This window comes from Catharus ustulatus, chromosome 22 (assembly GCF_009819885.2).
Source record: "Catharus ustulatus isolate bCatUst1 chromosome 22, bCatUst1.pri.v2, whole genome shotgun sequence".
Taxonomy (NCBI): domain Eukaryota; kingdom Metazoa; phylum Chordata; class Aves; order Passeriformes; family Turdidae; genus Catharus; species Catharus ustulatus.
Genome location: NC_046242.1, coordinates 10,878,487 through 10,905,911, shown reverse-complemented (window position 1 = coordinate 10,905,911; position 27,425 = coordinate 10,878,487). Strand labels below are relative to the sequence as shown.

The following is a 27,425-nucleotide window of genomic DNA, read 5'->3' as shown; positions in this document are numbered from 1 at the left end:
AAACACCTCCATGAAACAGGAGTTATTATAAGAGAAACAACTATATTTTTTCACAAACAGACAAAATAATTCCTAGTGCCTTGTCCCACACAGTAAGAGCAGCGTTTGGTTTCCTTCTGTTTTTTTCTAAAAGCATAACAGGTTTTTACCAAACAACACAAAACCACCAGTTTAACAACAAAGAAATTGTAGTTAATAGCAAAGTTAACCTAGTTGATAAAAATACTTTAAAGTCAAGTTATCTTAAATTTAGCTGATAACAAAGAGCTTTGGTGAGAACATTCTCCCTGTTGCATTGAGGATAAGGGAAGTCCCATGAGGATTTGGGGACCCTGGCTGCTGTGGGAAGCAAACATGGCCAGCTCCTCTCTTGGTTCTGCCCAGTCATGTGCTGTGTGTGCTCACACATGGCTCCAGGCAGCCCTTCCTGGGGCACGCAGGAACAGAACAAGGGAACAAGAGCCTGCCTGGCTCTGCCTGGGAGCAGAACATCCCAGAGGGGCTGAGGCTGCAGGAGGGGAGCCACTGGGGTCTCCATCCTGAGGAGGAGCTACCCTGTCTGACTGAGTCCCGTCATCTTGACTGGGAGAAGCCGAGGAAAGTCGGGTCTATGCAATGGGAGAAGTGGAGCTGGAGAAATCTGTGTAAGCCACCTCAGTAGTTGAGTATTATTTGGGTCTCTGGGAGGTGTTTCTCTGTGAGTACAGGGAGCACCTGAGGCTGGTCCCTCTGCCTGTGCTCCTGGAATATCCGGTGGACACTTGAGCTTCCCTTGGTTCACCCCACAGCAATGTGTGACACCAGCCCAGCTCAGGTCACAGCCTCCCCTTTCCCTGGGGAAGTTATCAAATCCCTGACTTCAGGTTTGTTTTCTTCAGCTTCAAGGCCATGTGTTTGACTTGCCCAAGAGTCTGGCAGCTGTGTCCCAACTGCAAACAGCAGGGAAGGCAGTGCCACCTGAGCTTTACAGCTTGGAAACACACTGCCCTGCGCTCCTTGGGGCTGACAGGAGAGGCTGGGATTCTAGCTCATATCTTTTGGGGCAGAGCATGGAACATAGAAACAAATTTCAAGGGGGTGAGCTGTACCTCAGCTTCTCAAATCCAGCCCCCTTGTCTCCAAGATAAACATGCTTTTCATGTTTTCCTTCTGCTTCTTGCTTAGATGTATCACTTGAGTGATGCCAGTCTTTCTGAGGATGTCCATGGGCTGAGATAACCCCAAAGAGATCTGCGAGTTAAGACTGGGATTTTTCAGTGGAAAATCCCTCCTGGCTGTGGCGGGCCCTAGCACACAGGCATTACTTCACTGCAGCTTGACATCCCTGCCTGGGCCCAGGTGGGAACAGCTTGGGGTTGACTGCTGACACCTCGGGCAGACTCAGGACTCATGGACAGGTGTGGGCCAGGTGTAGCCACAAGCCCATTACGGGTTAAAATCATCATCTCAGACTCTGGAGTTTTAAGAATGGGTTTGCAACTGTCTGTGCTGCTGATCTCGTTATTGGAACAGGACTGACCTCCCACCAGGAATCTGATGCCATCTGTCTTGCCACTTTACCCCCAGGAACTGGATCTCTCGGGCAGGTCCTTCAACTTTGCTCTTCTTGATGGTGAAGCTGGCTTTCCAGCAGAATCTGGATAATCTTCTCTCCTTTCTCAAATACCTCCACTGCTGTGTTCCCCCACACAATGATGTCATTGATGAATTGCAGGTGTTCTAGAGCTTCACCCTCTTCCAGTGCAGCCTGGATCAGTCCATGGCAGATGGTGGGGCTGTGTTTCCACCCCTGGGGCAGATGATTCCAGGTGTACTGCATGCCTCTCCAGGTGAAAGCAAACTGAGGCCTGCACTCTGCTGCCAGAGGAATGGAGAAAAAGACACAGGCCAGATGGGGCTGTTGAAGGGTGAGTGGGTTTTGCTGGCCACCCCTTGGCTCTCCAGCTCACGGATCATCTTGTGGATGGGGATCACGGCATCTCAATTCATCCGGTACTGCCAGCGGTGCACTGTTGAGGTGGCAATTGGCACTCGTTGCTCTTCCACCTTCAGGAGTCCCACTGCAGATGGTTTTCTGACAGTCCAGGCAAGGTGTTCAACTGCTTAATGCCATCTACTGCTACAGCAGCTATTCCAAAAGCCCACCTGAGTTGCTTTTGGTCTTTGTAATAGCCATTCCTGAGAAAGTCTATGCCTAGAATGCACGGTGCTTCTGGGCCAGTCACAATTGGAGCCACTCTCCCCCTGTCACGCACACCTCAGCCTCCTGTGATTCTCCGTCACACCAGCAATGGAAACAGGCTCTGTGAACCAGTATCAACTAATGCCTCATGTTTCTGTGGCTCCGATGTGCCAGGCCATCAGATCCACACTGTCCAAAAGACCCAGTTTTCCCCTGCCTCTCCCTGGCTAGAGGCAGGACCCCCTCTAGCCTTGGTTATTATTTCCTTCCTGGGCATACATAGTGGAGGTTTCTTCATGGGGATCCTCTCTTCTGTAATACCTGGTACTTTGGTCATGGGAGGTTGAGGCTACCTTCACTTTAGTAGACCTCCCTTGGTTAGTGTTTCCCTCCCTGAGCTGACACACCCATGCTGCCAGGACAAAAGTGGGTTTCTCATCCCATTTTCCCTTGTCTTCCCCATGGCCACGCAAAAAGAACCACAGGTCAGCTTGTGGAGAGGCTTGCACTGGTGCTGCACTGATTTTCCTCATCTCCTCTCTCATCCCTCTCATCTCCCCTTTAAACTCCTCTTTGAGTTCCTTAACCATGGCAGAGACATGAGCCTGCATCGGGACATTGATCATGCTCTCAAAATTTCTGAGCTTGTTAGCAACAGAGCCCACTGTCTCTTGGCTGTTGTCGGCATTAATCGTTGCAATGAAGATGGTGTATTGAGATGGCCCCAGGTTTGCCAGATTCCACAGCATGTGACCTGTGCACCTGACCTTGCCAGGGTCATTGTAATGCTGTCCACCCCTCCCAAAGAGTACAGTAATTTCACGAATACAAGCCGCACCAATTTGACCAAAATTTTGGTGGAAACCCGGAAGTGCGGCCAATATTCCGGGGCGGCTAATACATTAACAAAATTCTAAAAGCTGCCAACACGGAAGTGAGAGCCCGCGGCAGCCCCAAGCCAAGCTGGAGCCCGGCCAGCCCCGGCAGAGGTGGGAAAACCTGGCAGAGGCGGGGCCAGCAGTGTGGGGGGCGGGCGGCAGAGCCTGGGCCAGCAGGGCAGGGCAGGGGGGCGGCAGAGCCCGGGCCAGCAGGGCGGGGGAGCCCGGGAGAACTGGGGCTAGCAGTGCAGGGGAGCATGGCAGAAGCAGGAAGCCCGGTGGGTGGGGCTGCCTGGCAGCGGGGGAAGCCCAGCAGAATCGGGGCCAGCAGCATGGGGGAGCCCGGCGGTGCGGGGGCCTGCAGTGCCGGCCAGGGCGAGGAAACACGGCGGCGGTGCAGATGGGAGGGGGCGGCCGGCGAGCCCGGCGGCGGCTGGGCGAGCGAACGCGGCAGCGGGGCGGTGCTGACGGGAGAGGGGGGCCAGCGAGCCCGGCGGCGGCGGCGGCAGCCCTGCCGGCCGGGCGAGCGAACGCGGCGCGGGGCGGCCGGCGAGCCCGGCGGCGGCGGCAGCCCTGCCGGCCGGGCGAGCGAACGCAGCGCGGGGCGGCCGGCGAGCCCGGCGGCGGTGGCAGCCCTGCCGGCTGGGCGAGCGAACGTGGCGCGGGGCGGCCGGCGAGCCCGGCGGCGGCGGCGGCAGCCCCGCCAGCCGGGCGAGTGAACACGGTAGCGGGGCGGTGCTGACGGGAGAGGGGGGCCAGCGAGCCCGGCGGCGGCGGCAGCACCACCCGGCCAGCCCCGCCGAGCCGTGGCGCTGAGCTGGGCCACCCGGCCCCGTCGGCAACCATGAGCGGGCCGAGCCTGCCTGGCCCCGCCCCGAGCCAGTAAACCCCGCTATGCCGCGATCCTGTTACTAATTGGCCAATTTGTGAAAGCTGCGCACGGATTCTCACGACGAACGAAAGTGCGGCTAATATTCGGGGTGCGGCTTATCTATTGACAAAGACAGCAACATTGTCGAGGCACCGGAAGTGCGGCTTATAATCCGTGCGGCTTGTATTCGTGAAACTACTGTACCTCCAATACTGTCACTTCCCTCAGCTGTTGGATCCCTTCCTCGAGGGTCTTCCAATGCATTCTATTGCGGTGCTCCTGCATTCTTTCTCTGTTGACAAACCTCTCTCTTACACTCATTAAAAGCAGCTCCCAGAGGGGAAGGGGGCCTGTCTCTCTTACGAATACCTGATTCACATCTGAGTCCTGGGTCAAGGATCCCAAATTCCTTGCCTCGATACCATCCAGTTGCACACCTGCACCCATAAGGTCCTAGACCCGAAGTAACCAAGTTGTAAAAGCCTCACGACCCCGTCGTACAATGTCTTTTCACAGATTACGGAGACTTTCATATGACAGGGACTCAGTGACAATCTCAACCTCTGGTTCCCCTGCTGGTTGTGAGTGCCCTCCTTTCTTAGCCTTATTACCTGGGTTCTCTGATTTCATCTTAGACTTCTTAGATTCCACAGGGACAACTCCTGCTGGCTGTGAGTGCCCTTGTGGTTCAGCTGGAACCTGGATGGTTGTAACATCTGTGGGTTCCATTGCAGCACCATCAGACTCTCCCTCTCCAAGGCAGGGGGAGGATTTCTCACCAGCTGGGGAAGTGTATTCCTTCAGCACCTGGTGTATCTTCTCCTCCATTACCCCCATGCAGTCTGGGTGGTTCCTTTCTGAGGTGGGCTGTGGGGCCAGATCAGACTGTGGGGCAGCATCCCTAGTCCCCAGGGCAGTGTCAGGCTCTGGGGAAGCATCCCTAGTCTCAGGGGCAGATGTCTGTCTGGTTATCCAAGTCAACTTCACCCTATCTCTGAATGCTATCAGCAACACTTTGTTAGTATCTAGAGACAATTTAAACCCCTCAAAATCTGGTGTGATAGGCACAAAGAACTGCTTGAAGGGTTGGGAGAAAACTTCCCCTGCTGTGATTTCCTCATAATAGGTACCATTCTTAAGGTAACCCCAAAAACATACACTTAGTCTCTGATAGCCATGTATCCATGTGCCTACCTTCCAAAGGAAGTTAAAAATCCATTAATTCCTCACCTTATCAATCCACAAAACAAACTGGATAACAGCTACAGTGGCCTTAGTGATCGGACCCATGTTTAGATAAGGGCCTGAAAATGAGAGAAATACAGCCACACCCACGTGCCACATGAACAGGGTAAGCTAGACCACATGGTGCCACCTAATGATGTTTCTATATTCAGCACACAAAAATTAGGTTGCTCAAGAACCGTTATTCCTTTTTCACCCTTTTTCTCTTAATGCCCATGGGCCCCACGCTTGGGTGCCAAAATCTGTCACCGTGTTGGGGGTTGGGGTGTGGTTTATTCTTCCTCCTTTGTGGAGAAATTTTCCCATTATCATGCTTAGGAAGTTGGCTGGGTGACTCCCTCAGCTTTTAACTGCTCAAGACAAAAGGGATGAGTGGAGGATGTCTCCCTGGCTCAGTTGCTGGTGAGGTTTGGGGGATCTGGGTGTTTGGTCCCTTTTTACCTCCTTGGGCCACGCTGGCCGGTCTGAATGCCGAGGAGAGAGGTTTCTCTGCGGTCCGATTTGCCCTGCACCCCTGCACTGCTACAGCCTCCTGCCTCTGAGACCACCGCTGAGCACTGGGATCCAAACGGTGAGGGGAGGCTTCCTTCACCCTTCTCCCACCTGGGACACGTCCCTGCTGCTGCCACCTCCGCCTCCCTGCTCCTGCTGCTGGAAGGTGCCCACCCTGCTCTCCACCGGGACCGTGTGGAGGAGAAGAGTGTCTGTGACTGGAAAAGGGACTGGGACTGAGTTTTGTTCTGTTTTGTCGCTGATTTTCATAGCTGATGTTGTTCTTGTTTGTCTTGTAGATATATCAGTAAAGAACTGTGATTCCTAAACCCATACCTTTCCCTGAGAGCCCCTTAATTTCCAAATTATAGTAAACTGGGAGGGAGGGGATTTTCACTCTCCATTTTAGGAAAAGCTCCTGCCTTTTTCCTGGCAGTACCTGTCCCCCAAACCAGGACACACGGTTTGAAAGACAGGTGTCTGCTAGGGAAGGCAGAAACCTCCCCTGGACTGAAGAATATAAACCCTCTCCCTCCGATTATTATGATTTTGAAATTAAGGGGCTCTCAGGCAAAGATATGAGGATAGGAATAACAGTTCTTTACTAGTATGTATAACAAGGCAAACAAAACAACAGCTACGGAATTAATAACAAACAGAACTAGGACCCCAATTCCAGCCCTCTCGGCCGCGGGCCCTTTCCCCTTGGTGCAGTTCCCGTCACGGCCGGCAGGGGGCGCTGGTGGTCCCGTTAGGCAGGGCGGGTGCGCTGATTCCCCCGCGGCTGCAGGGGGCGCTGTGGGCGGGCTCGGGGAGCTCGCGGTGGTGGCGGCCGTGTCCCAGGCAGGAAGGGATGGAAAAGAGAGGCTTTGCTCACGAACCCTGGGTCAGGGTCAGTCCAGGTGCTCCAGCAAACTGAGATGGCAGGATGTCCCAGCAGGGCAGTGATGCGCGGAAAGCACTCTATAACTCACAGAAATAAGTTATAAGAGTAGGTATGTATTTATTCAGCGCTGGGTGCATGGGGGATCGCTCCTCCAAAAGCATGCACACCTTTGGCGACCTGCGCCTCGCCTTTTATTCTCTACAAACTAGGAATATACAATTCGCCTAATACATATTCATTGCCTATCCCCGCTTCATATGGAAATTAGTTTCACGCCTCTTTGCGACTGCGCATTGTTCTTTTTTGGGTCGCTCTGGTGGTCTTCGAGGGTCTTAGATGAAGTAAGGAGTCTTCCTCCCAGTTTGAACTTTTCACCTTGTATTCCTGCGCATGCTCTCTTCTTAGTCCTTTGGTCAATTTCCGGACTTCAGCATCAGTTTTTTTTTCCCAGGGACCCCCTCATCCTGTGGGTCTTTGTTCTTCTATTTTAATCTGCCAACTTCATCCTGCAGCTTGGCTGCTCTTCCTGTTTTGCAAGCACCATAAGTTATAGCTGACACTATAGTTTCGTCAGTCCCCTTTTCAATCAAAATCTTTCTAAATATTTAATTCTTAAATCTGAATTTCTCTATTTCAGGCAGGGGGTGCGGGGTCCAGCAGCAGAAGAAGGCTGGGCTATGGCGACCCTCCTCCGAAGGCAAGAGCAAGCGAGAACAGCAACTGCCCCTGCTCCCCTTTTACCTGCTTCTGATGTCCCTGCGTCTCTGTCCCTCTGTCAGGAAAATTAATCCACAAATACTAGAGGTTTATGTCCAAAAAGGAGACAGAGGAGTCCCTTTTGCTTTATTCGAATAACGGGAGAGGCCGTGGGGCATTCCCCTGGGGTGTCTCAGATTTTTAGAGGACACAGCCTCCTTTTAATCCCAGCCGCATTTCCCAGCCGCATTTCCCTCTCTCTTTCCACATTGGCTGAGGTACTTGAGACTTCCCGGAACGCCTGATAGCTGAGATTCCCCTCTAATGTATAACCGTCCCTTTTAATTTTTAATTCTTACAGAATTCATAGTTTTTCCCCCCATTGTTTCTTTCATCTTCTAATACCCAGTTTCATTTATCAGCAAACCTACAGTTTCTTTGTAAAGGCAAATGTCTTTTTCCATTCATCAATCAGTGCAATCAATCCCATTGTTTCTTCTATCTCTTGGTGCTAGCCTTATCTACGAGCAGACCCACAGCTTGTTTGTAAAGACTAATCCAGCATTCCTCTCACCGCCAAGAGAAACTCCCAAAAACTAGAGAGGTTCCTCCTCCCCCATCTCAAGTACTCAGCCATCAGTGCTTCTTTATCAACTCAATGGGAAAAATTCCACAGGTAACAAGTAAAAGAAAATCCAACCCCCAAGACCAGCCCAGATCTGTGTGGGAATGGGGCAGGATAGCTCAGAAGGTGAGCATCCTCAAACTGGAGAAGCAGCTGCTCTATCCTATCTGCCTGGAGGTGTTCAAGGAGCCACTGATGCTGCAGTGTGAGCACTTGTCCTGTCAGCCCTGCATGCAGTGTTGGAGGGGCAGTTCCTGTGCCCCAGGTGCTGCCAAGGAGTGGCTGCAGTCCCCTGGCACCCAGCATTGTGCTGGCCTGTGTCATCGAGGTGCTGCAGGGCCGTGGCAAAGGCAGAGCCCACCTCAGTCTTCCCCAATTCACCCCACAGATGCACAGGCATAGAATCATAGAATGCTTTGGCTTGGAAGGGACCTTAAAGATAATCTCCTTCCACCCCCTGTCATGGGCAGGGACACATTCCATTAGACCAGGTTGCTTCAAGCTCCATCCAACCTGGCCTTGGACACTTCCAGGGATGGGGCAGCCCCAGCTTCTCTGGGCAACCTGTGCCAGGTCCTATTCACCCTCACAGGGAAAAATATCTTCCATATATCTAACTTAAATCTCCCCTTTTTCGGCTTGAACTCATTTCCCCTTGATCTATCCAGTTCCCGATGAAAAGTCCTTCTCCAGATTCCCTGTAGCCCCCTTCAGATACTGGAACTTTCTCTTCTCCAGACTGAACAGCCCAGCTCTCTCAGGTTATCTCAGTTAAGGCTGTGGCAGAGTTGTCCTCCTGTGGAAACCATGGTGCTGCACAAAAAGCTTCACCAATACACCAATACTCCCTCTCCTCTAAGGGCATAAAATGTCAGCCTTGACCTCAGCATCCCCATCCCCAGTCTACTATACTGAAACACAGCTTACCTGCCAGGATATCCCCATGGAAAAGTCTGTATGCCTGAAGAGGGCGAGCCATGAGTGTTCAGGCTCTTTGTGGCACATCCTTCCAAACAGAGACTGAGGTGAATGGGCTGGTTGCTCGCTGACACAGGGACCCTCCATGAGAGAACGAGCACAGCTGGAGCTGAGCAGGCAGCCATGGTGAGAGGCTGCTGAAGAGGGAAATGGGAGGGAGCATAAAAAGCAGCTGAAGAGCTGTGTGCAGGCAGCAGGTCAGTCCTGGCCTTTCCAGCTGCCCAGGGCTATGAGCTGGCAGGGGGGACTGTGTGCCCAGTCTGTTAGGGAGGGACACTGCCCAGGGCCATGGGCTGAGGGGAGCAGGGCACCTGAGACTCAGCCACCCTGCACACAGCCCAGCAGAGGTTCCTGCAAACTGGAGAGGGTCACCAAGGACCCACTCCTTGGGCCTGTCCCCAAAATGCACAACCAGAGGCCAGGGAATAAAATATACCACCACCAAGGTAAATGTTTTTTCCTGCTTCCCCACCAAACAGGAGCTCCTGAATGTGCCTTTCCACAGGTTCAAGTACTGTAGATTTATGGAATATCCTGAGTTGGAAGGGACCTACAGGGATCATCGAGTCCAACTTCTGGCCCTGCATAGACACCCCAATAATCCCACCTTGTCCCTGAGAGTGTTGTACAAATGCTGCTGGAGCCCTGGCAGCCTTGGAGCTGTGAGCATTCCCTGGGGAGCCTGGTCAGTACCCCAGCACCTTCTATGGGAAGAACCTTTCCCTGATACCAAACTCAGCCTTCCCTGATAGTGACAGAGCTCCAGCCATTCCCTCAGATCCTGTCACAAGGATGAGATTCTTACACCCTTTGATTGTTCAGGTAGAAGATGACTGATCCCCAGCACCCACTGCTAACCCTTCAGACCCTGCAAAGCAGCTCTCACCTGTCCCTGGATCCAGGTGTTCCTGGAGCTGGTCATGCTGGAGTGACTGATCCATTGCACCAGCTGGTTCTGGGACAGTTTCAAAGCCATGTCCAGGTTGATAGGATACTGCCTTAGGGTGGCTGTCCTGGGGTACCCTCCATATACAGCTTTGAGCTTCCCAGAGCAGAGCCCTCTTTCTCAGAGCAGATCCCTTTCCTGGAGGAGACCCCTCTTTCCAAGGCATCCTCTGCTCTGTTTGAATGCAGCATGAACACCACCAAAGTCTGCAGCAAATCCCTGCCAACCCCTCACCCACAGGGTATCACAGAGTCTAACAATGAGTAGTAATGTCAGTGTGCTTCCACATTTAGGGACCGGATGGGGTGTCCGGGGCTGGTGACCAGGGTCACCGCGGTGACAGAGGTGGCTGGGATGGCCGGGGTAACCAGGGTGACCGGGTTGGCCGGGGTCATTGCGATGATGGTGTAGCCGGGGTGACCCTGCTCCTCCCGCCCGCTCCGCTGTCTGCCCCGGCCCCGAGCCCGAGCGGGGTCGCGCTCGCCCCCTGTGGGCCCGGCGGCCCCGGCGGAAGCGGCGCGGGCGCACATGGCGCTGTACAGCGCGGCGGCGGCGGTGCTGGCGGGGCTGGAGCGCGGCGAGGGCGGCCTCAAGAGCCTCGTGTACAACAGCGGCTTCCCGGTGCGCCCGGAGGGAGCGGGGCTGCGGGGCGGCCGGGGGGAATCAGTCCCGGGAAGGCGGGAGCAGTCCCGCACCCCCGGAGCCCGGCGCAGGCCCGCTGGCGCTCATGTCCGACTGCCCCGCAGCACGTCCGGCAGCTGTACGCGCTGGTGTCCGAGACCCTCCGCTACGCCTCGGTGCTGGAGAAGCTGCTGGATGGAGCCGCGCTGCTGCAGGCCGAGAAGAAGCTGGAACCGCAGCTGGCGAAGGTACGGGCATCCGCGGAATCCCTGGGCCGCGGTGTCGTGGGACCGTGTCCTGGCACCGCCGTGTCCCGGGACGATGCCGTGGAGCTGCGGTGTCCCCGAGCCGTGGTGTCCTTGGAGCCGCGGTGGCTTGGGCAGCGGGGCCGGGCTCACCACGTCCCCTCCCCGCAGGTGCTGGTGTATGACCTGCTCTTCGGCAAGGGGCTGAAGTGCGGGGGCCGGTGGAAGGCGCTGGCCCGGCGGCACCGGGCGCGGCTGGAGGCCGAGCTGGCCCGCATGAAGGTGCGGCACAAGGTGAGCCGCAACGAGGACCTGCTGGCCCCAGAGACGGCGGTGAGCGCCGCAGGTGAGTGGGCTCGGGCTGGGTGGGCACCCTGTGTTGGGAGCATGGGGGCTGTGTCTGACCTGTCCGGCCCTTGTAGCCGCCCAGGTCCCACGCTATGTCCGCGTCAACACCCTGAAGACTTGTGTGGACGATGTGATTGATTTCTTCAAGCGCCAGGGATATGCCTACTTGGGCAAGGCAGGCAGGTGAGTCTGCTATCCCTCCTTTCCCAGAAAGTTAGTGGCATGGGATGAGGTCGGAAGAGTTGCTGAACTTGGTGCTCAGAGTCGTTGAGGTCTCCATCACTCCTCGCACTTAGATGCTGCCTATCTAGGTGCTGCCTGGAGCTGGATAGGAGCTCTGGGATGTAGGGGTTTCTCAGCCTGGGCTCTGCTGTGGGCACTGGGATTGGGACATTGAATGAATACATGCTTCCTATGTCTCACGGGCAGTGTGGAGGAGCTGAAGGCCCTCTCCGGAAAAAAATTCTTGTTGGATCTGCATCTCCCGGAGCTGTTGGTTTTCCCTTCGCAGACAGACTTCCATGACAACCTGCTGTATACTTCAGGACACATAATTCTGCAGGACAAGGTGAGGGAACTGGGAAGCAGGAAGTTGCAGGGCAGGAAAACTGCTGACAGGGATGCAGGGTGAACTTCTTCCACAGTGGCTCAGCTTGCTGCAGCATTTAAGTCTAAGCAAAAACTATGGGACTCCCCTGGACCTTGCTTTTATTGTTTGAAGGTTCAGGATGAAGTCTGGGGTATAAAACCCCTGTGGGAGCTGGGAAGGAGCAGGGGGCTGTGGGTTGGGCAAGGCTGCTGATAGAGAGCATTGGTGGCCTTGGCCCTCTGTCATGGTGGTCTCTGTGACCCCACAGCATCAGCCATGCCCAAGGAGGGGCCAGATGTTTCTGCCCACTCCACAGTCTTTGCCCTCTTGCAGGCCAGCTGCCTCCCTGCCTTCCTCCTTGGCCCTGTTGCCGGCTCCCATGTCATTGATGCCTGTGCTGCCCCTGGAAACAAGACAAGCCAGCTGGCTGCCATCCTGAAGAATAAGGGGTGAGGGCAGGGTTGTGTGTAGGGGTGGAGGGAAGGGAGGAGGTGGCCCTGGTTTCCCCGAGCCCCCAGGGAGCATAAGAAGGTGGCAGGAGGAGCTGCAACCTGCCACCAACTCAGGTGAGCTGGTGGCTCTGATAATTCTGGGCCACTGGAAGGACCTGAGGGTACATGAAGTCACACAGGGTTTCACTCCCAGTCCCCGACCCTGTTTCATAACCCTGCCAGAAGGGAGGCAGCTCCCAAGGTCTGCCTGCCTAGTATTTGAGTGTTCCTGGGGGCCAGGTGGTCTGTTCACGGCTTCTCTTGGGTGCTGGGCTCTGCCTTCAGACAGATCTTTGCCTTCGATGTGGACCCCAAGCGCGTGGCCACCATGAACACGCTGCTGACACGGGCAGGGGTCACTGGCTGTCAGCTGGCACAGCAGGACTTCCTGACCGTGGACCCCAGAGACCCCAGATACAGCAGAGTGACCCACATCCTTCTCGATCCATCCTGCAGTGGTTCAGGTAATTTGTGAGGCTCCAGCTGCTCATCTGGCTATGGGTGTGCAAACCCCAGCTGACAGCTCCTGTCCCACAGGGATAGTGACCCGAGGGCCAGGGGAGGAGGTGGTCTCGAGTGCTGAACGCTTGCAGGCCCTGGCTGGCTTCCAGCGTCGGGTCCTCAACCATGCCCTGAGCTTTCCGGCTCTCCAGCGCCTAGTCTACTCCACCTGCTCCCTACACCAGGAGGAGAACGAGGATGTGGTGCAGGCTGTGCTGCAGAAGTGGGGCTCGGCCTTCAGGTGGGTCTGGCTCAGGGAACCTGGAAGGCTGTAGGGCAGGGTTTGGTGCTGACCCCTTTTCTGTGCTGCAGGCTGGTGACTGCCTTCCCATCCTGGCCCTGCCGAGGACTCACTGCCTTCTCTGGAGCAGAGAGCTGCCTCCGTGCTTCCCCTGCAGAGACCCTCACTCATGGCTTCTTCGTGGCTGTGCTGGAGCGGTGCAAGGAAGGGGCTGCTGCTCCCAGGTGAGAGGGGGCTCTGGGGACTCCAGCTGCTTCTAGGGGCACCATGACCAGGGTCAGCACTCTGGGCACCTTGGGGAGGGTATGAGGGGATGTGGCTGTGGAAGCAGAGGGCAGGGAACTGTGGCACTGGTAAAGTGTGGCTCAGGCTGTTTGCTCTTGTCCACAGCTTGCTGCCTGCAGCAGCCAAGGAGAGCCCGCAGCCGGGAGAGGGAATGAAGCCAGGTGCCACTCCCAAAAAGAGGAAAAAGAAAAAGCAGCTGGTGAAAGAGTGAAACATTTTTTGGACAAACTCCTGCACAGCTGGGCCTTGTGGGGAACACATACTGGTCTAAACAAAAGTCAAGCTCTGTGCCGACTGCAGTCATAGTGAGAATTCTGTTAACACCTGGGACTGAGTGTCAACACTGGGACCAGCCTGGTGGGGAAAGGGGCAACTGCTCACCCAGGGCTGCCCCTTGCAGCCAGCCCCCACCCCAGGTTTGTCCCCAAGGCAATCCCCACTCCGCACCCTGAAGGGCTGAGGTCCTCCAGCTGGATTAAGTGTGGTTTATTATGTTCCCCCCAAAAAAATTCCAAGCCTCAGCCTGATGTGGAGCTTTAAACAGCAGTTCACTGCAAGGATGAAGCAGATTAAAAGTTTCTCTCTCTTCACTGTTTTCCAGTGTGTTTGTGCTGTCCTGCCCTGAAATTGCCATGCTGATAGTAGAGGCAACGTGGTGGGGAAAAGGTGAAATAATAATCCTGTCCCTGCACCTCTCTTTGAACTAGGGGAGCAAGGATACATGAGTCAGAGGATGCTGCACCTGAACCCCATCAGCAGCACCCTACCCTGGGAATCCCAGCCCCAGGAATCACACATTACACAACCATGTGAACAGACATTTTATTTTAAACCAGGGACGTAAGAAGCAAAGAAACAGAAATTGCACATTCACACTAAAATCCTCATCAGTCACACCAGGAATGATCCAAGTCTTCAGTCAGTTAAAACCTAGCCTCCTCCCAGGAACAAGGGGCTCTCCCAGCTGGGCCTGCGTGGCAGGGAAGGGACAGCCTGGCTCCTCACAAGTGTGTAGGACTACGTGGGGCAGGACCCAGAGCTAGGGTGTCCTCAACCTTGTTCCAGGTCATCCCCACATCTTGTCAGAGCTGACCTGGCCAAACCCTGGCACCTCAAGGATGGGGAGTGGGTGCTCTCCTGGCCCAGGACTCTAACTGGGGCAGAGGGAAGGACACACAGGATCAGTCTTGGCAGGCACTACATCTGCATCTTCCAACTTCTAGGACACATTTTCCCAGCATGGCTCCTCTTGCCCCACTGCACCCTCAGCCATGGTGGTGTGTGATGGCCAGAACACTCCCACGAGCACCTACAGGTCCTCTATGTCCCCTTACTATGGGACTGTCCCTGCTCTGTACCACACAGAGCTCATCACATGCCCTTTATGCTGGGAGAGATACCTTGACCCTGGCACTCAGCACCATAACGTGAGAGCTCCTGCTCCTCACCCTCACAGAAATAATTAAAAAACTTTAAGAAACAAAAAAAGGTTTAGTCACATCCACATCCACATCACATTGAAAAGGAAGGGGATGATGTACAGCGGGTGGAACACGGCAGAGCCTGCAGGATGCAGCTGCCTTTCCCAGCACAATGCATTCCCACAGGCACAGCCAGGGTGGGAACAGCTAAACACTAACAGCTGCGGGCAGGCAACTTCACTGAACCAAGCTTGAAGGAATTTGAAGGCAATTTATCTTAAATATAAAAATAAATTTTTATTTTGTTAAAAAATGTTTAAATATTTGTGATTTTTTTTTCTTTTTTTTTTTTTTTTTTTTTTTTCAATTTAGACCTCAGCAAACACACACACACACGGCTCAGAGAGTAAAAACCCATCAGCAAAGCATTCTTGGGAATGGGAGTGCCCATCCCTCACCAGGGACAGGGCAGGGGGTGGCTCTTTGGTGACCCCCAGCTCTGGCAGTCTCTTCCCACAGAAGCTCCAAGGCAGGGAAGGGTGGGATTCCCACTCCTGGCTGGATGGGGACAGGGGAGGCAGCACCACAATTCCCAGGAGCCAGTAAAACCCACTGGGATGGAGATGATTTGAAAAATGAAAAACAACTTGTCTTTGGGATGGGAGGAAGGATGCATCTGCTCTGGACTCTTTCTGTGAGCAATTCCTCACAGAAATTCCAGAGCCCCCTGAAGTGCAGAAGAGGTATTAGGAGACAGGGAAAGGGAGGGGAGAGACTGCCACGGTTAGAATCCCCTGTCCTAGCTGCCTTTCAGTCTCAGACATGGAAGGGACAACTCCCCAGCACGAGCAGCCACGCAGTGATGCTATTGTCAACACCCAATTAGCCAGGGCACGTCTCCCCCCAAGGACTGGTGCCCCCCAAAAAAGAAACTCCGAACAGCAAATCCGGCATAACCAACATGCCGCCACACACACGGTTCAGTTCTTCCTCCAAACTCGATTCAGTGAGGGCAGGAATAGGAGCATGAATAAAGCAGAACTGGGGAGTAGGGTGGGGGCAGCCCACAGCACCATGGAGTAGTGGAGATGAGAAAGGGGTGGGGGGATCCCTATCCTCACCTGTGCCTCCAGCCCAGGTCCTAGGCTATGGCATGTCCTCAGCTGGACGTAGCAGGACATTAGGTCCCAGCAAGGGGTGTCACGCAGCTGCACCCATGCCAGTCACCTGTGGCACGAAACAGAGCCAGGCTGGAACCTGCCCTGCCTGCAGGCATGGGACCATGTTCACCAGCCATGGGATGAACAATGGGAAAGATTTCAGGACCTGGTGAAGACAGTGTCTGAGAGCAGCTGGGAACCACAGCATGTTGCCAGCCAGGCTCTGAGTGGGACATGGCCTTGGGGCTGGCTGAGGGCTGGGGAGGGGCACAGAAACAGCTAGAAGCAAATGGGGACAAATGTACACATTATTAAACAAGGCAAAATAAATTGAGGGAAAGAACACTGTGGATATGTACAGATATTTGTCCAGCCTTGGCTCTGGAACTGTTCAAGTAACAAGAGTTTGGTTTATCCCATCCCAGCATGGTCTTTGGTGGGTGTCAGGGACGGGGTCTGGTCCCACCACAGGGACAGCTCCAGGCCAGAGCCATCCACACGTGGGCCAGTGGAGCCCAGCAGCACTAGGGCTACTTTTTGCGGGTGTGCTGTCTCCGTGCCTGCAGCCGTTGTCGAGTGCCCATCTTGGATCCTGCCCCGATGGAGAAGGTGGGAGTGGATGAACCTGGAAGCAGAAAAGTTGCTCAGGTCTCTGTAGCTCTGGGATCAGTGTGATCCTCACTCTGGAAGAACAGAAGGCTTGGCATCCCCCAAAGTCCAGCAGGTACCGCCGGAGCCATCTCCCAGAGCATACCTGGCCCTACCACTGTCCCCACTCCAAGGGGACATCATGACCCATGAGCTCCCCAATGCTGGAGCACCAAGTCCCTCCTTACCAAAGGAAGTGCCAACCCCTCCGAAGCTCGAGGCAGGAGTGCTGGGTGTCCTGAAGGAAAGGGTACTGCTTCCACTGCCCACAGCTCCAGGGACAGGTGTACCCTGCCCAAAGGTGGGCACTGGAGCTCCTGGAAAGCAACAGCTCACTGTGAGCAAGGGTTGGCAAAACAGAAAGAGCCTTTGGGAGCCAGCGGCACCCAGAGGAGGCACAGGATGCTCTCTGGGGGCTGAAGCACCACAGTCCATCCCCCAGAACCAGCCTTGCTCCTGAAAACACCTTTTAATGCAGAAGTTACACTTGATGGATAATCCCTGGGCTCTCTGAACAGCAGGGATACATAGAAAGATTTCCCAGGGAGGAACAAAGACCTTGGCCTTTCTAGATCAAGGAGTTGCTCACTGTGTGGGTTTCAGTTCCATGTGAGCTGGGAATATCCAGCGAGGATCTGAAGTATTAGGGAAACCCTGAGAGCAAGTACGAAGTGATGGCAGTTGCAGGCTGGAAGTATTCCAGTTTGCTAAGGTATTCCAGGTGGCTGCTAAGGACTTGGATGATCTTGGCTCCTGCGGGACACTTGGATGGGCAGAGTTGGTGAGCTAGTGCTTTCAGAGGAACCAATGAACAGAGTTTAGTGATTCCCCTCCCTAAAGGGCCCTAGACGGCCAGGATTCTTACAGGGACTTGATGGGAGTGCCTTCTCTTTGCATAGATTCTGCATAGCAGGAGCACTGGCCTCATCAGGGCTGTGCACCCGGGAACCTTGGCAAGGTCCATCAGGAATACTACTGCCCAACTCTAGATCCTCAAGATGGCCTGTCTGCCCCCACCTCATGTTGGAAACGTTCAAGGCCATGTTGGACAGGGCCCTGAGCAATCTGGTCTAGTGGAAGTTCTCTCTGCCCTAGGCAGGGGGGTGGATCAACACGATCTTTAAGGTCCCTTTCTAACATGACCCATTCCATGATTCCATGATGACTCACCTCCAAATGCAGGCTTGCTATTGGGAGTGCTGGTCATGGTGAAGGCAAAGGGCGTGCTCTGGCCCTGTGCTCCCAGGGCGCTCTGTGGCAGAGATGAGCCAAAGGGTGTTGCTGCTGGGGCTGCCCCGCTCTGCCCAGCCCCAAAGCTGAAGGCCACAGCTGGAGACCCACTGCTGAGGCCTGGTGTACCCATCCCAAAAGCGCTGGTGGAGGGGCCTGGCTGGGTGGTGGCCCCGAAGGTGAATGGGGCGGTGCCAAAGACAGTGGCACCGGTGCTGCTGCTTGTAGTCTGGGTGGTGGTACCAAAGCTGGATGTGGTGGAGGTGGCTGTTCCAAAAGAGAACACCGAGGTGGTGGTCCCGAACGCTGCATGGGTGCTGCTGGTGCCAAAGGAGCCCTGGGCACTGGCTGTGCCAAAGGCTGGCTGGGCACCACTGCCAAATGCTGGCTGAGCCACTGACTGTGCCGGGGGGGCACCAAAACTGAATGAAGGGGTGAAGCTGATGGGGCCAGCAGCAGGTTTGCTGGCAGGCACCTGGCTCTCAGCAGCCCCAGTGCTGAAGGTAAGCTGGCTCCCAGTGCCCGGGTATGGTAGTGGTGGCTTTGTGCTGGCTGAAAAGCTGCCAAAAGCTGAAACAGAGGAGCCAAATGTCAGCGGCGCTTGAGCTGTGGTGGCTGGGGCAGAGGACGTCAGTGCAGTGCTCCCAAATATGCTAAAGCCCACAGTGGTGGCAGCAGCTGTTGAGTTTGTAGGTACCTGGCCAAAGGCAGGGCCTCCTGGGACACTGGTGGTGGCAGTGACTGTAGCTGGAGGTGGCTTCCCAAACTGGAACACAGGCCCTGAGGTGGCAAAGCTGGCTTCTGTGCTGGGAGCAGAGCTGGCGAGGCCCCTGAACAGAAAGGGCTGTGTTGTGCTGGTGGAGGTGGCAGTGGTGACAGTCATGCTGGGGGCAGGGCCAGTGGAAGCAGGCAGGTTCAGTCCAAAGCTGAAGACAGGTTTAATGGTGGCATCTGTGGAGGAACTCTGGGTGGTGGCAGTTGTCGCTGCAGTGGTGAAGATGACACTAGGAAGACCCGTGAATCCTGCCAGAGTAGCTGTGGAGGCAGTTGGTGCCTCTGAGGCTGGCTGTGCAGCAGGTTTGAAGGCGAAAGGAGAGACTTTCGCTGGAGATGAAGCGGCAGTGACGCTGCCAAAGATGGGCTTGAATACTGAGGATGTGGAGGATGTTGAGGCAGGGCCTGAGCTTGCAGACACGGTGGCTGTGGTGGAAGTGACAGCCGTGCAGACTGCTGCACTCTCACTCTTCGGCACAGCACCAAAGATGGGTTTGAAGATGGGGGTTGTGGTGGGCATGGCAGTGGCTGTGGTGGGCACAGCAGTGGATGCAGTGGGCGCAACAGTGGCCACTGTGGGCACAGTAGTGGCTGCAGTCAGTGCTGGCTGGCTGGCTGGAGCGGTGTTCAGCATCCCAAACAGGATGCTTGGCTTTGGGAAGGAGGGAGGCTTGCTGGGGGTCTGGCCCAGCTCAGTGAACACAGGAGGTGCCAGGCTGCTGGAGGGTTGCACCGCCAGGGCAAGGGGAGCACTGGGGCCAGGTGTGCTCAATATAGGCACAGGCTTGGTGTCAGCAGAGATGGCAGGCAGAGAGCTTGACTCCAATGACACAGCAGGAGGAGGTGGCTGTGCAGCTGATGGAGGTGGCTGGGATGTTGCTGCAATTCCAGTGGAGTCTGGAAAGGGGAGAGAGCTTATTTATGGTCAAGGGGGCACCTTCTGAAGCCCACCCCTCTGCCAGGTACCCACCCATTGCTGCAAAGGCTCCCAGAGCTCCCATCACACCCTCCACAGTTACCATAGCCTCAGCAGGATCAGTGTCCCCAGAGGTGTCCCCTCAAGCCCTGCCTGCTAGCTCTGCTGCCAGCAGAGCATTTGAACAGAGGGTTTTGTCAGCTGCCTCATGCAGAGGCAACGAGGAGTTCCTGCTGCACCTGCCCAACTCCACTGGCATTCCACTGTGCCAACTCTCCTCCTCACCTGGTGCTGTGGATACAGCCTGGCTGCTCTGCATCTTCTTCAGGCTGTCCAGGAGTGAGGAGCTGGCTGGAGCAGGAGCTGTGGAGGCAGGCATAGGCCCAGGGGAGGTCACAGCAAACGCCAGTGGTTTGGACACAGGCATCATCACTGCAGTGGTGCTGGGGACTGCATCTATAGGGAAACGGCAAGGTCTCAGGACCCACAACTGGCTGTAAGAAACAAACCCTTAGCAGAGCTTCCCAGCAGGCAGGGGAACTGCACCTACCACCCTACAGTCCTGGGCAACCTTACTCAGCACCACAAGGCATGGGAGCTCCTCAGCTGGAAGGCATCAGGAACACCCCCAGAACCAAGCTTGTTGCTACCCCTCCACAGTCCCAGCCCATCCTTACCAGCCTTATCCTCCAAGACACTGTTGAACCACTGCAGCGCTGCCTTCTTCTCTGCATCCAGATCCTCTGAGGTAATGGGGTAGCCCAGCTGAGGCGGTGGGGGCTGCCAAGAGAGAGCAGCAGCAGCTTAGCTCCTTCCCAGGGAAGCGGGCAGAGCCTCTTTGAAGGTGTGCTGGTGACTGGCTGCAGTGAGCCCTATGAAGCAGGTGGTGATCCTGCCGCAGCTACCACGGAGCTCCAGTCCCCAACTCTGGTGGGCCCCCGGCGTGGCACTGAGGGCACGGCAGGCCTTCCCCAGGCCATTACCTGGTCCGGCAGCAGGCAGCACAACCACACACAGCCCACCAGACATTGGGGCTGGGGAGAGCGTCACTTCCCACTCGGCCAAGGACGGGGCCTCCTTCCTGAGGGCAGGCAGGTCAGTGCGCCCCCAGCCCTGCAGAAATTGCAGTGAGCACATTCTATTGCCAAAGCAGGGCCAAAGGGGCTGTGAGACAGTGACGTACCAGCACCAGCTGGTCTCCATGGAGAGATGACAGCAATGGGATCTTCCGTTTGCGCTTCCCACTGCTCCATGCTGCGGATGGCGAGCTCAAGGAATTCTGCTTCTTCCACACTGGTGACTCCACCACTACAGAATGAAATGAGTCAGGCCAAGCTATGGGCAGAGAGGTGTTTGGCTGTATTGATGGGGCTGTCCCTTCTGACCCCGCTCTGGGAGGGCCCGCTGGCCAGGGCCAGGGGCACAGTTTGAAGCTGATGACAGGACTGTGATGCCCTGAAAGAGCAGCTTCACACACAGAAGGTCTGTGACATGAGGCTGACAGGGCTCTGTGGGGCAGTGGCCCCTTCCCAGCTCCAAGGATGGAGCCTACCCAATCCACATGTTACAGCTGACACTGTATCATGGGGCCCATCTGCCATGGGCACAGAGGATTTCCTCTCTGTTTTAGCTGAGGAAGCACTGGAATAAGGCCAGACTGGAATTTGGTCAGAGTGCCACTCATGCCACAGCAGGTTGTTGATCAAGGCTGATACCTGACCCATGCTGGGTTGGGAGCTGGAGTTCCCCCTTGCAAGCCAGCTCCCAGGCATCTGCTAGCACCCCAACGCTGTCAGCATCCCCTTATCACTTGGAAATCCCACTAGGGCAGTTACTGAGGCCAGTAGACATGCCACTGCCTTGGGAGCAGCACATGCCAAGTTTCCAGGTGACCCCTCAAGCCAATCCCACTGCAACCCTCAGCTGCCTCCTGTCCTGCTCTCTTGCTTGCATCAGTGACCTGGGTGCAGTTTCAGGGCACACCTACACTTACCTTTCTCTGTCTGCAGCTCCTTGTCTGATTTCACTGGGGTGGAAGCGTTGGAATGATGTGATTCCTCTTCTCTGTATAAGCAAGAAGGATAGTTAGGGTCAACCCTGGGCTCCGCCCTGTCCTCAGGGAGCAGCATGAGACTGAACAAGCTGAAGACTTGCACGAGTATCCTTGGTGTGTTTATTTGCCTCCTGCAAACAGATCTTAAGACAAAAGCTTTGCCCAGCTCCAGGTAGAGCTTGGCTGAGCCTGTGCATCCTCCACAAGATGAGTCAGTCTCAGGAGGGTAGCTGGGGGTCTCAGATAGGTGTCACTGCCCCTCACAGGTTGGGCCCACCCAGGTGGTTGTGTCACTTTTAGTTCTGACAAAAGCTCAAGCTCCTCTGACCTGGGAAAGAGGAGAACACAGGCTATGCTCCAAGGCAGGCACGAAAATACAGATCCTGGGATTTGACTTTGAGATAGCAAAAATCAGGGCCTGTCTCTTCCCAATGATCCAGACCATGTCAAAGCCACCAGGCACCACCACTACTGCAGCAACCTGTGCTCTTAAATCTCTGACGTGGCTTGGGGGCAGGCCAGAGTGACACAGCTTGGACACACCACAGTATGACAAGGCGATAGGGAGGCCAATTGACACAAGTGGGTCTCTACATCACTATGTCCAGGAGAGGGGCCTGGACTGTCCCAGCTCCAGTGGAAAGTGGGACTTGCATACTACAATGGCTGGGAAGGACTGCTCTCTTGCTGGCTGACCATCAGCATGCAGGCACTTGCCAGGTGACTGGCTGATTACCTGGCTTTCTTGAGAGGCCACTCTGGTGTCTGGGGGCGGGAGGACGCTGGGCTGGACAGAGGGGACATGCTCACACCACTTCTCTTCCATAGCTGGAATGCAGAGAGATACCAGCAGTAACTTTGCATGGGTCTGGCAGAGAGCACAGCCCCCCTCCTCCCTGCTCACCCACACTAAGCCCCATTGCCCAGGGCCATGGCTGTTGAGCCCAATAAGCTTAGAGCTTCTCCTGCTTCACCACCACTTAAAACTCCCCTCCACATTTTAGGGAGCACGAAGTCTGGCCACCCCAAGCTGAGGAACATGAGGAACAAGTAGTCTCCAGCGCTTTTACTGCCTTGGCTGAGCACAGGGAGGGAGAACACTGCTGGGCCTGCTCTTGCCTTTGTGTGACACAGGCAGAGGCCACCCAACTGCTTTGGACATCCTTGTGTGTGGGGCTGCTCTGACAGGAGCCAGCGCCTCCTCGTCAGGAGTTCAAAGCAGATGGATCCCAATGCAAAGGTCAGACTCTCTGCAGCCCCAGCAAACCTCTCCCTCCCACTGCCTGGAGCAAATAGCCCAGCCAGGCCACAAGCAGTGCTCCATCGCAGTCAGCAGGTGGTACCTGGGTCAGAGTGAAACACAAGGCTCCAACACTGCTGACTACAGCTGAAAAGATGTCAGCACAGCAAAACCATTTTATTTTCCTTCACCTGAATCTATCCAGTCTATCAGACTGGCAAAGAAGGAGAGAGGGGAAAACAGTCTCATTCTTGATTTGGTGTAAAAGCAGCAGTACAGCTCAGCTTGGGACTCCTCCAAAAAGCAGATAATTGCTGCTTGGCCCATGGCCCACAGCCCACTTGATCCCCAGGGTGGTGAGACTGCCACGCTGAGCCCAGGCACTCAGCAACACCAGTCTCAGAGCCCAGAGCTGGGATTACATGATGATCCTAAAAGAATGTCAAGCTACAGTGTCTCTACCTGTGCGAGGCCCCGGCTGGAGCTGTAGGAGCTGGCAATGGCATTGCGGATGGAGCTGGGGATCCCACCAGTGTAGGTGTTGTTGAGGGAGCTCATGGAGGAGGTGCGAGACCTCTTGTTGGAGCAGTCATCTGGGCACTGCGAGATGAGGCTCCTCTTCAGAGAGCCTGGCCTGGAGGGGAACGAAGCTTTGATTAGCTCCTCATCCCTCCTGCCCACCAGTCCCTTCCATGCAGGGCAGGTGGAATAAAGCAATCCTGCTTAGAAACAGCCCTCAGCAGCAGCACAGTCTACTGTCACAGGGTGACAGACTGAAGGCACAACTACAGCCTGTCTTACTCTGCCCTGAAACCAGGCTCCGCAAGCAAAACCCAAGCCCCCTTTTCCAGACCCCACAGACATTTGCTCCCTCCCATGCTGAGGGTTGCTTCTGGTCCATTGGGCACTTACTTGGGTATGAGAGAAGCAGGGGCACCATTGGCTACCAGTGGCTCAAATGCTGACTGCCCACTTCCACTGCTGTCGTGGCGCCTGTGGGAAGAGAGTGTGAAAGCCTATGACAGTGTGGAAGCCTCTTCTAGCCTGGAGAAAGGCAGGCTGAGCACCCAGAGAGAGCTCAAACCTTGTTTTTTTCCTGGTACCCAGTATCCAGGACAGAGCTTTCCCCCATCCACACCCTGCTGCACATTTTCTCTCTCCGTGGGCCTCTCCTCACTGACTCTCACCCCAAACACCAGCAGCTCCTCCAGCTGCCTGCTGGGCACAGTAGTTTGGTTAAAAGAAAAAAAAAATAAAAAAATCTTTGTTTAAATCCATTACTCTAAGCCAAAATACTTCCAGAAATGAGCTGCTGAGCCTTTCTGAACAGACCTGAGCTCTGAAACTCCCATATCTGACCTCTTCCTAAGCAGTGCCTTTGACAGTTCAAGTCAAAAACTGAATTCCCATTCCCACTATGATTTCATGAGGATCCGAAGTGTCAAAATGACAAAAGACACCCTGCTGTAAAGTGGAGCTGGAGGTGTAGGACAGCCCTGTCACTGGGCCAGGGGGTCCCCTCAAGCCCAGAGCATGCTGACCCCCAAGGCACAGGCGATCCCACACTCTCCAGGTGACACAGCTCCTTTCTGTCCACCAAGAACACAGAATTTTCTATCTAAAAGCATTCCTCATGCTTGCCAGACATTAATGCCTTCAAAATTGGCTTTTATAGTAGAGCTGTATATTGGCGTATTAAAAACTAGTTTAAAGAAAAATACCCTGAGTTGATCCTGTGTGTGCACCCATTCTGTTGTCATCCTGATTAGCTCTTGTGGGGTTCAGATTCAATGAGCCAAGCATTTAGATATGGGAATTCAATGTTGGAGGAGAATGGTGTGCCCTGCTTTACTCTGCTCTGCTCCCTGGGCCACCTCCAGCAGCAGCCCTAGTGCACAATAATGCCCCAGGCACTACCCAAGCAGTGTCTCAGCTCCCCATCCCAACCCGGACAGAAGAGCCTCCTGGATACAACTAGGAAGGACGAAGCAACTGTTGGAGCAAGTACAGAAAAAAAGCTACAAATTTGGTGAGGGGACTGGAGCACCTTCCCTATGGAAACAGGCTGAGACATCAGGGGCTGTTCAGCCTGAAGCAGAGAAGGTTGTGTGGAAATCCCAGCAGCCATTGAGGATCTGAAGGGGCCTGCAAGGAAACTGGAGAAGGACTGCATTAAGAAGTGCAGAGATATGACAAGGGAGAAAGGCTTCAAATTGAAAGCAGGATAATTTAGGTTGGATACACAGAAAAAATTCTTTCCTCTGAGAGTGGTGAGGCCCTAGCACAGGCTGCCCAAAGAAACTGTGGTTGCCTCATCCCTGGAAGTGTTCAAGGGTGGGCTGGACAGGGCTTGGAGCAACCTGGTCCAGAGGATAATGTCCCTGCCCATGGCAGGGGGTGGCATTGGATGAGTTTTAGGATCCCTTCCAATGCAAATCATCCTGTGATTCTAGGAAAAGCAAGAGGGTGGGATAGCAAGGCAGTGCTGTGGCTGGGTGGTTAGGAAGACTCTGGCAAACCACAGCTCTCAGGATTTATTCCTTGTCCTTCCTAGGATACGAGCAAAAACATAGCACCCTTCCTCCTTAGAACTCAGGGTTGGAAGTTGCTGACCTTGAGTAACAAAAGCAGCAGACAGAGTCTCACTTGCTCTCCTGTTTCATCTCCCTCTGCTAGATCAGCTCACAAGGGAAGTGCTTGGAGCTCTCCAAGTGCAATGCTTCCACCTGGTAATCCCGTCTCTCCTGGGAGCCCGGGGCTGACAAAGGACAGAGCCCACAGCAGATACCAACATTTCCCACCACGCTTTCCCAAGTCTGCAAAACCCCACGAAGAGACAAGCCACTTCCCACCCAGGCTTCCCAGCTTGGCAAGGGAATACATTGGACCCACACCTAAACCATATTCCTCTGACCACAAAGGAGGACTATTAGATGCAGCACCAAGGGCTGGGTGATGGATGGAGTGTGCTTCCTCTCTGCAGTTCACTTTTCACAGTACTTTTCCAGCCCTTACTCCAGGTCTCATGGGGTCTGGCACACTCTGGGACACAACCCATCTGTCACCTCTGGAGCAAGAATCCCATTATGACTTTCCCAACACACTAGCTGCAACTTGAACTGCTCCCTTTTTACCTTCTTTTACTCTCTTGATCATTCCCAAAAGTGTGGTCCTCTTCCTCATCTTCCTCCACAGTCCTTTTCCTGCTCTCCCTGATAGCAGTCAGCACAGTCTCCTTTGCACACGGGTCAGGGCTGCTGGTGGCCGGGAAGGCCAGAGGTGAGACTAGCTGCTCTAGACTGTGGAACAGAACAGAGTGAGGTGTGAGGCAGGCTGGGGTCCACAGTCTGATCCTCCCACAGAAGGCACGACACAGGTCTCCCATGCAGCTCTTCCCAGAGGTTTTGACAGTCCCATCCTCCCAGCCACACGGCAGCACTGGATGGGACGCTGCTCCCGGGAACAGCACAGCTGGCTGATGGCTGTTCCCCGTGGGTCCTGATCCCCACCGTGGCTGATAACCGAACTCCCCCAGGTGTGTCTCAGTCTCCCCCCCGTACTCACGCCGGTGAGCGGGCGATGCCGACGGCTGGCGGGGCGATTCTCACGGTGACGGGGCTGCGGAGCGGGCCGGCACGGCGGGCCCAAGGCGCGCTGCGTGGGGAGCCGCCCTCCCAGCGGGCGGCGGGCAAGCACAGCGGCACGGCCGGGCGGGCATCAGGCAGCGGGTACCGGCGGCGCGGGGCCTGCGCCCGGCAATGTGGGACCCTGCGGGGAGAGAGCGCGGTCAGCGCCTCCGACTCGCTCTAGGGCTTCCCCGCCCGTTCTACCCCCATCTTGCCGTTACTTACCCAGGCTGGGAGCGACGCGGCACGGCCCTCGCGGCCGGGCCCCCATTTGCGGTGGCTTTGCCGGGCGGGCGAGGCGCGGGCGGGCCGGGCCGCATGGCGCACCAGGCGCCCGCTGCGCCCAGCGCCACCGCGCCCAGCAGCACGCCCCGCAGCAGCAGCCAGGCCAGGGCGAGAGCAAGCGCGGCGGCCACGGCCAGCGCGGACCTCACAGCCCCATCCCGCCGCCCACCCGGCCCCGTGCCCGCCATCGCCGCGCGCCCGCGCTCCCGGCGTGCTCTGCGGGGCGGGGCAAGGTGGGCGGGGCGGAGGCGGGACCTGACAGCAGAGCGGAAGCTGTCTGAGTGGGCGGAGCTTAGGGTGAGCGCGCCCGGCCCTCTCTGCACGTACCGCGGGGCGGGGCTTGGGGGAGGGACACGCCTAGTGGGCGGGGCTTCGCGTCTCAGCGCGACCAACCCCACCACGACACACGGAGGGCGGGGACCGTTGGGTGGGCGGGGCCGGCCCTGCGTCAACGTGGGGGGCACGGCTTTATGGGCGGAGCTCCTAGTGGGAGCGGCGCTTCGTGGGGTGGGCAGCACCGGGAGGACGGCCGCGGTGTGTCCGCGGGCTCCCGGCCTGCTCTCTGCGGGGCGGGGCCCTGGCCCCGCGTACCTATCCCACCCCCGGGACTTCTCATGACGCCCCTGTCCTCCCATCTCGTCATCCATCTCCTCTGCCCCAGGCCATGTGCCCCTGTTCCCACCCGGACCTTCGGGCCTGCCCCACCCCCATTCCCATCCCTTCCCCACCTGATTCCGATTTTCCCATCTCTACTCCAATCCTGGTTACCACCGCAATCCCCATGTCCTCCCTCTCCCAGTCCCTGTGTTCCTATCCTGTCTCTTAACAACTCCCCTACATCATTCCAGTGTCTGTGTCCTCCCCTCTGCCCCTCCCTATGTCATTCTCCCCATCCTGTCCCATGCCCCCCTATACCATTCCTGCTGCCCCAGTCCCTGTGTGTCCTACGTAC

At 55.8% G+C, this 27,425-nt stretch overlaps 2 protein-coding genes across 2 annotated transcripts; one reads left to right on the top strand and one right to left on the bottom strand.

Moving 5' to 3' along the window:
- Positions 1-10,319: 10,319 nt before the first annotated feature.
- On the top strand, positions 10,320-13,710 carry NSUN5 (NOP2/Sun RNA methyltransferase 5). The gene is made up of 10 exons (XM_033078136.2): positions 10,320-10,420; positions 10,546-10,668; positions 10,837-11,011; positions 11,088-11,196; positions 11,443-11,581; positions 11,936-12,051; positions 12,379-12,557; positions 12,631-12,835; positions 12,907-13,059; positions 13,226-13,710. Exons 1-10 carry the CDS (start codon positions 10,328-10,330, stop codon positions 13,329-13,331), a joined length of 1,398 nt encoding a protein of 465 aa, XP_032934027.1. The 5' UTR covers positions 10,320-10,327; the 3' UTR covers positions 13,332-13,710.
- A 220-nt stretch (positions 13,711-13,930) lies between these two features.
- LOC117006206 (putative nuclear envelope pore membrane protein POM 121B) lies at positions 13,931-27,108 on the bottom strand. The gene is made up of 13 exons (XM_033078567.2): positions 26,414-27,108; positions 26,127-26,330; positions 25,697-25,861; positions 23,475-23,555; positions 23,025-23,196; positions 22,059-22,150; positions 21,263-21,333; positions 20,453-20,577; positions 19,947-20,049; positions 19,555-19,725; positions 17,520-19,250; positions 16,538-16,666; positions 13,931-16,326 (listed from the first exon to the last, which is right to left on the bottom strand). Exons 1-13 carry the CDS (start codon positions 27,106-27,108, stop codon positions 16,232-16,234), a joined length of 3,834 nt encoding a protein of 1,277 aa, XP_032934458.1. The 3' UTR covers positions 13,931-16,231.
- Between the last annotated feature and the right edge of the window lie 317 nt (positions 27,109-27,425).

Excerpts from the sequence above, each read along its gene's own strand:
- NSUN5 (XM_033078136.2), top strand. The coding sequence starts at position 10,328 with ATGGCGCTGTACAGCGCGGCGGCGGCGGTGCTGGCGGGGCTGGAGCGC. Across the intron at positions 11,197-11,442 it reads TACTTGGGCAAGGCAGGCAG|TGTGGAGGAGCTGAAGGCCC; the intron begins GTGAGTCTGCTA and ends TCTCACGGGCAG. Across the intron at positions 13,060-13,225 it reads GAAGGGGCTGCTGCTCCCAG|CTTGCTGCCTGCAGCAGCCA; the intron begins GTGAGAGGGGGC and ends TCTTGTCCACAG.
- LOC117006206 (XM_033078567.2), bottom strand. The coding sequence starts at position 27,108 with ATGGGAGGACAGGGGCGTCATGAGAAGTCCCGGGGGTGGGATAGGTAC. Across the intron at positions 20,578-21,262 it reads GGAGCTGCAGACAGAGAAAG|TGGTGGAGTCACCAGTGTGG; the intron begins GTAAGTGTAGGT and ends TTCATTCTGTAG. Across the intron at positions 19,251-19,554 it reads GGCTGTATCCACAGCACCAG|ACTCCACTGGAATTGCAGCA; the intron begins GTGAGGAGGAGA and ends TCCCCTTTCCAG.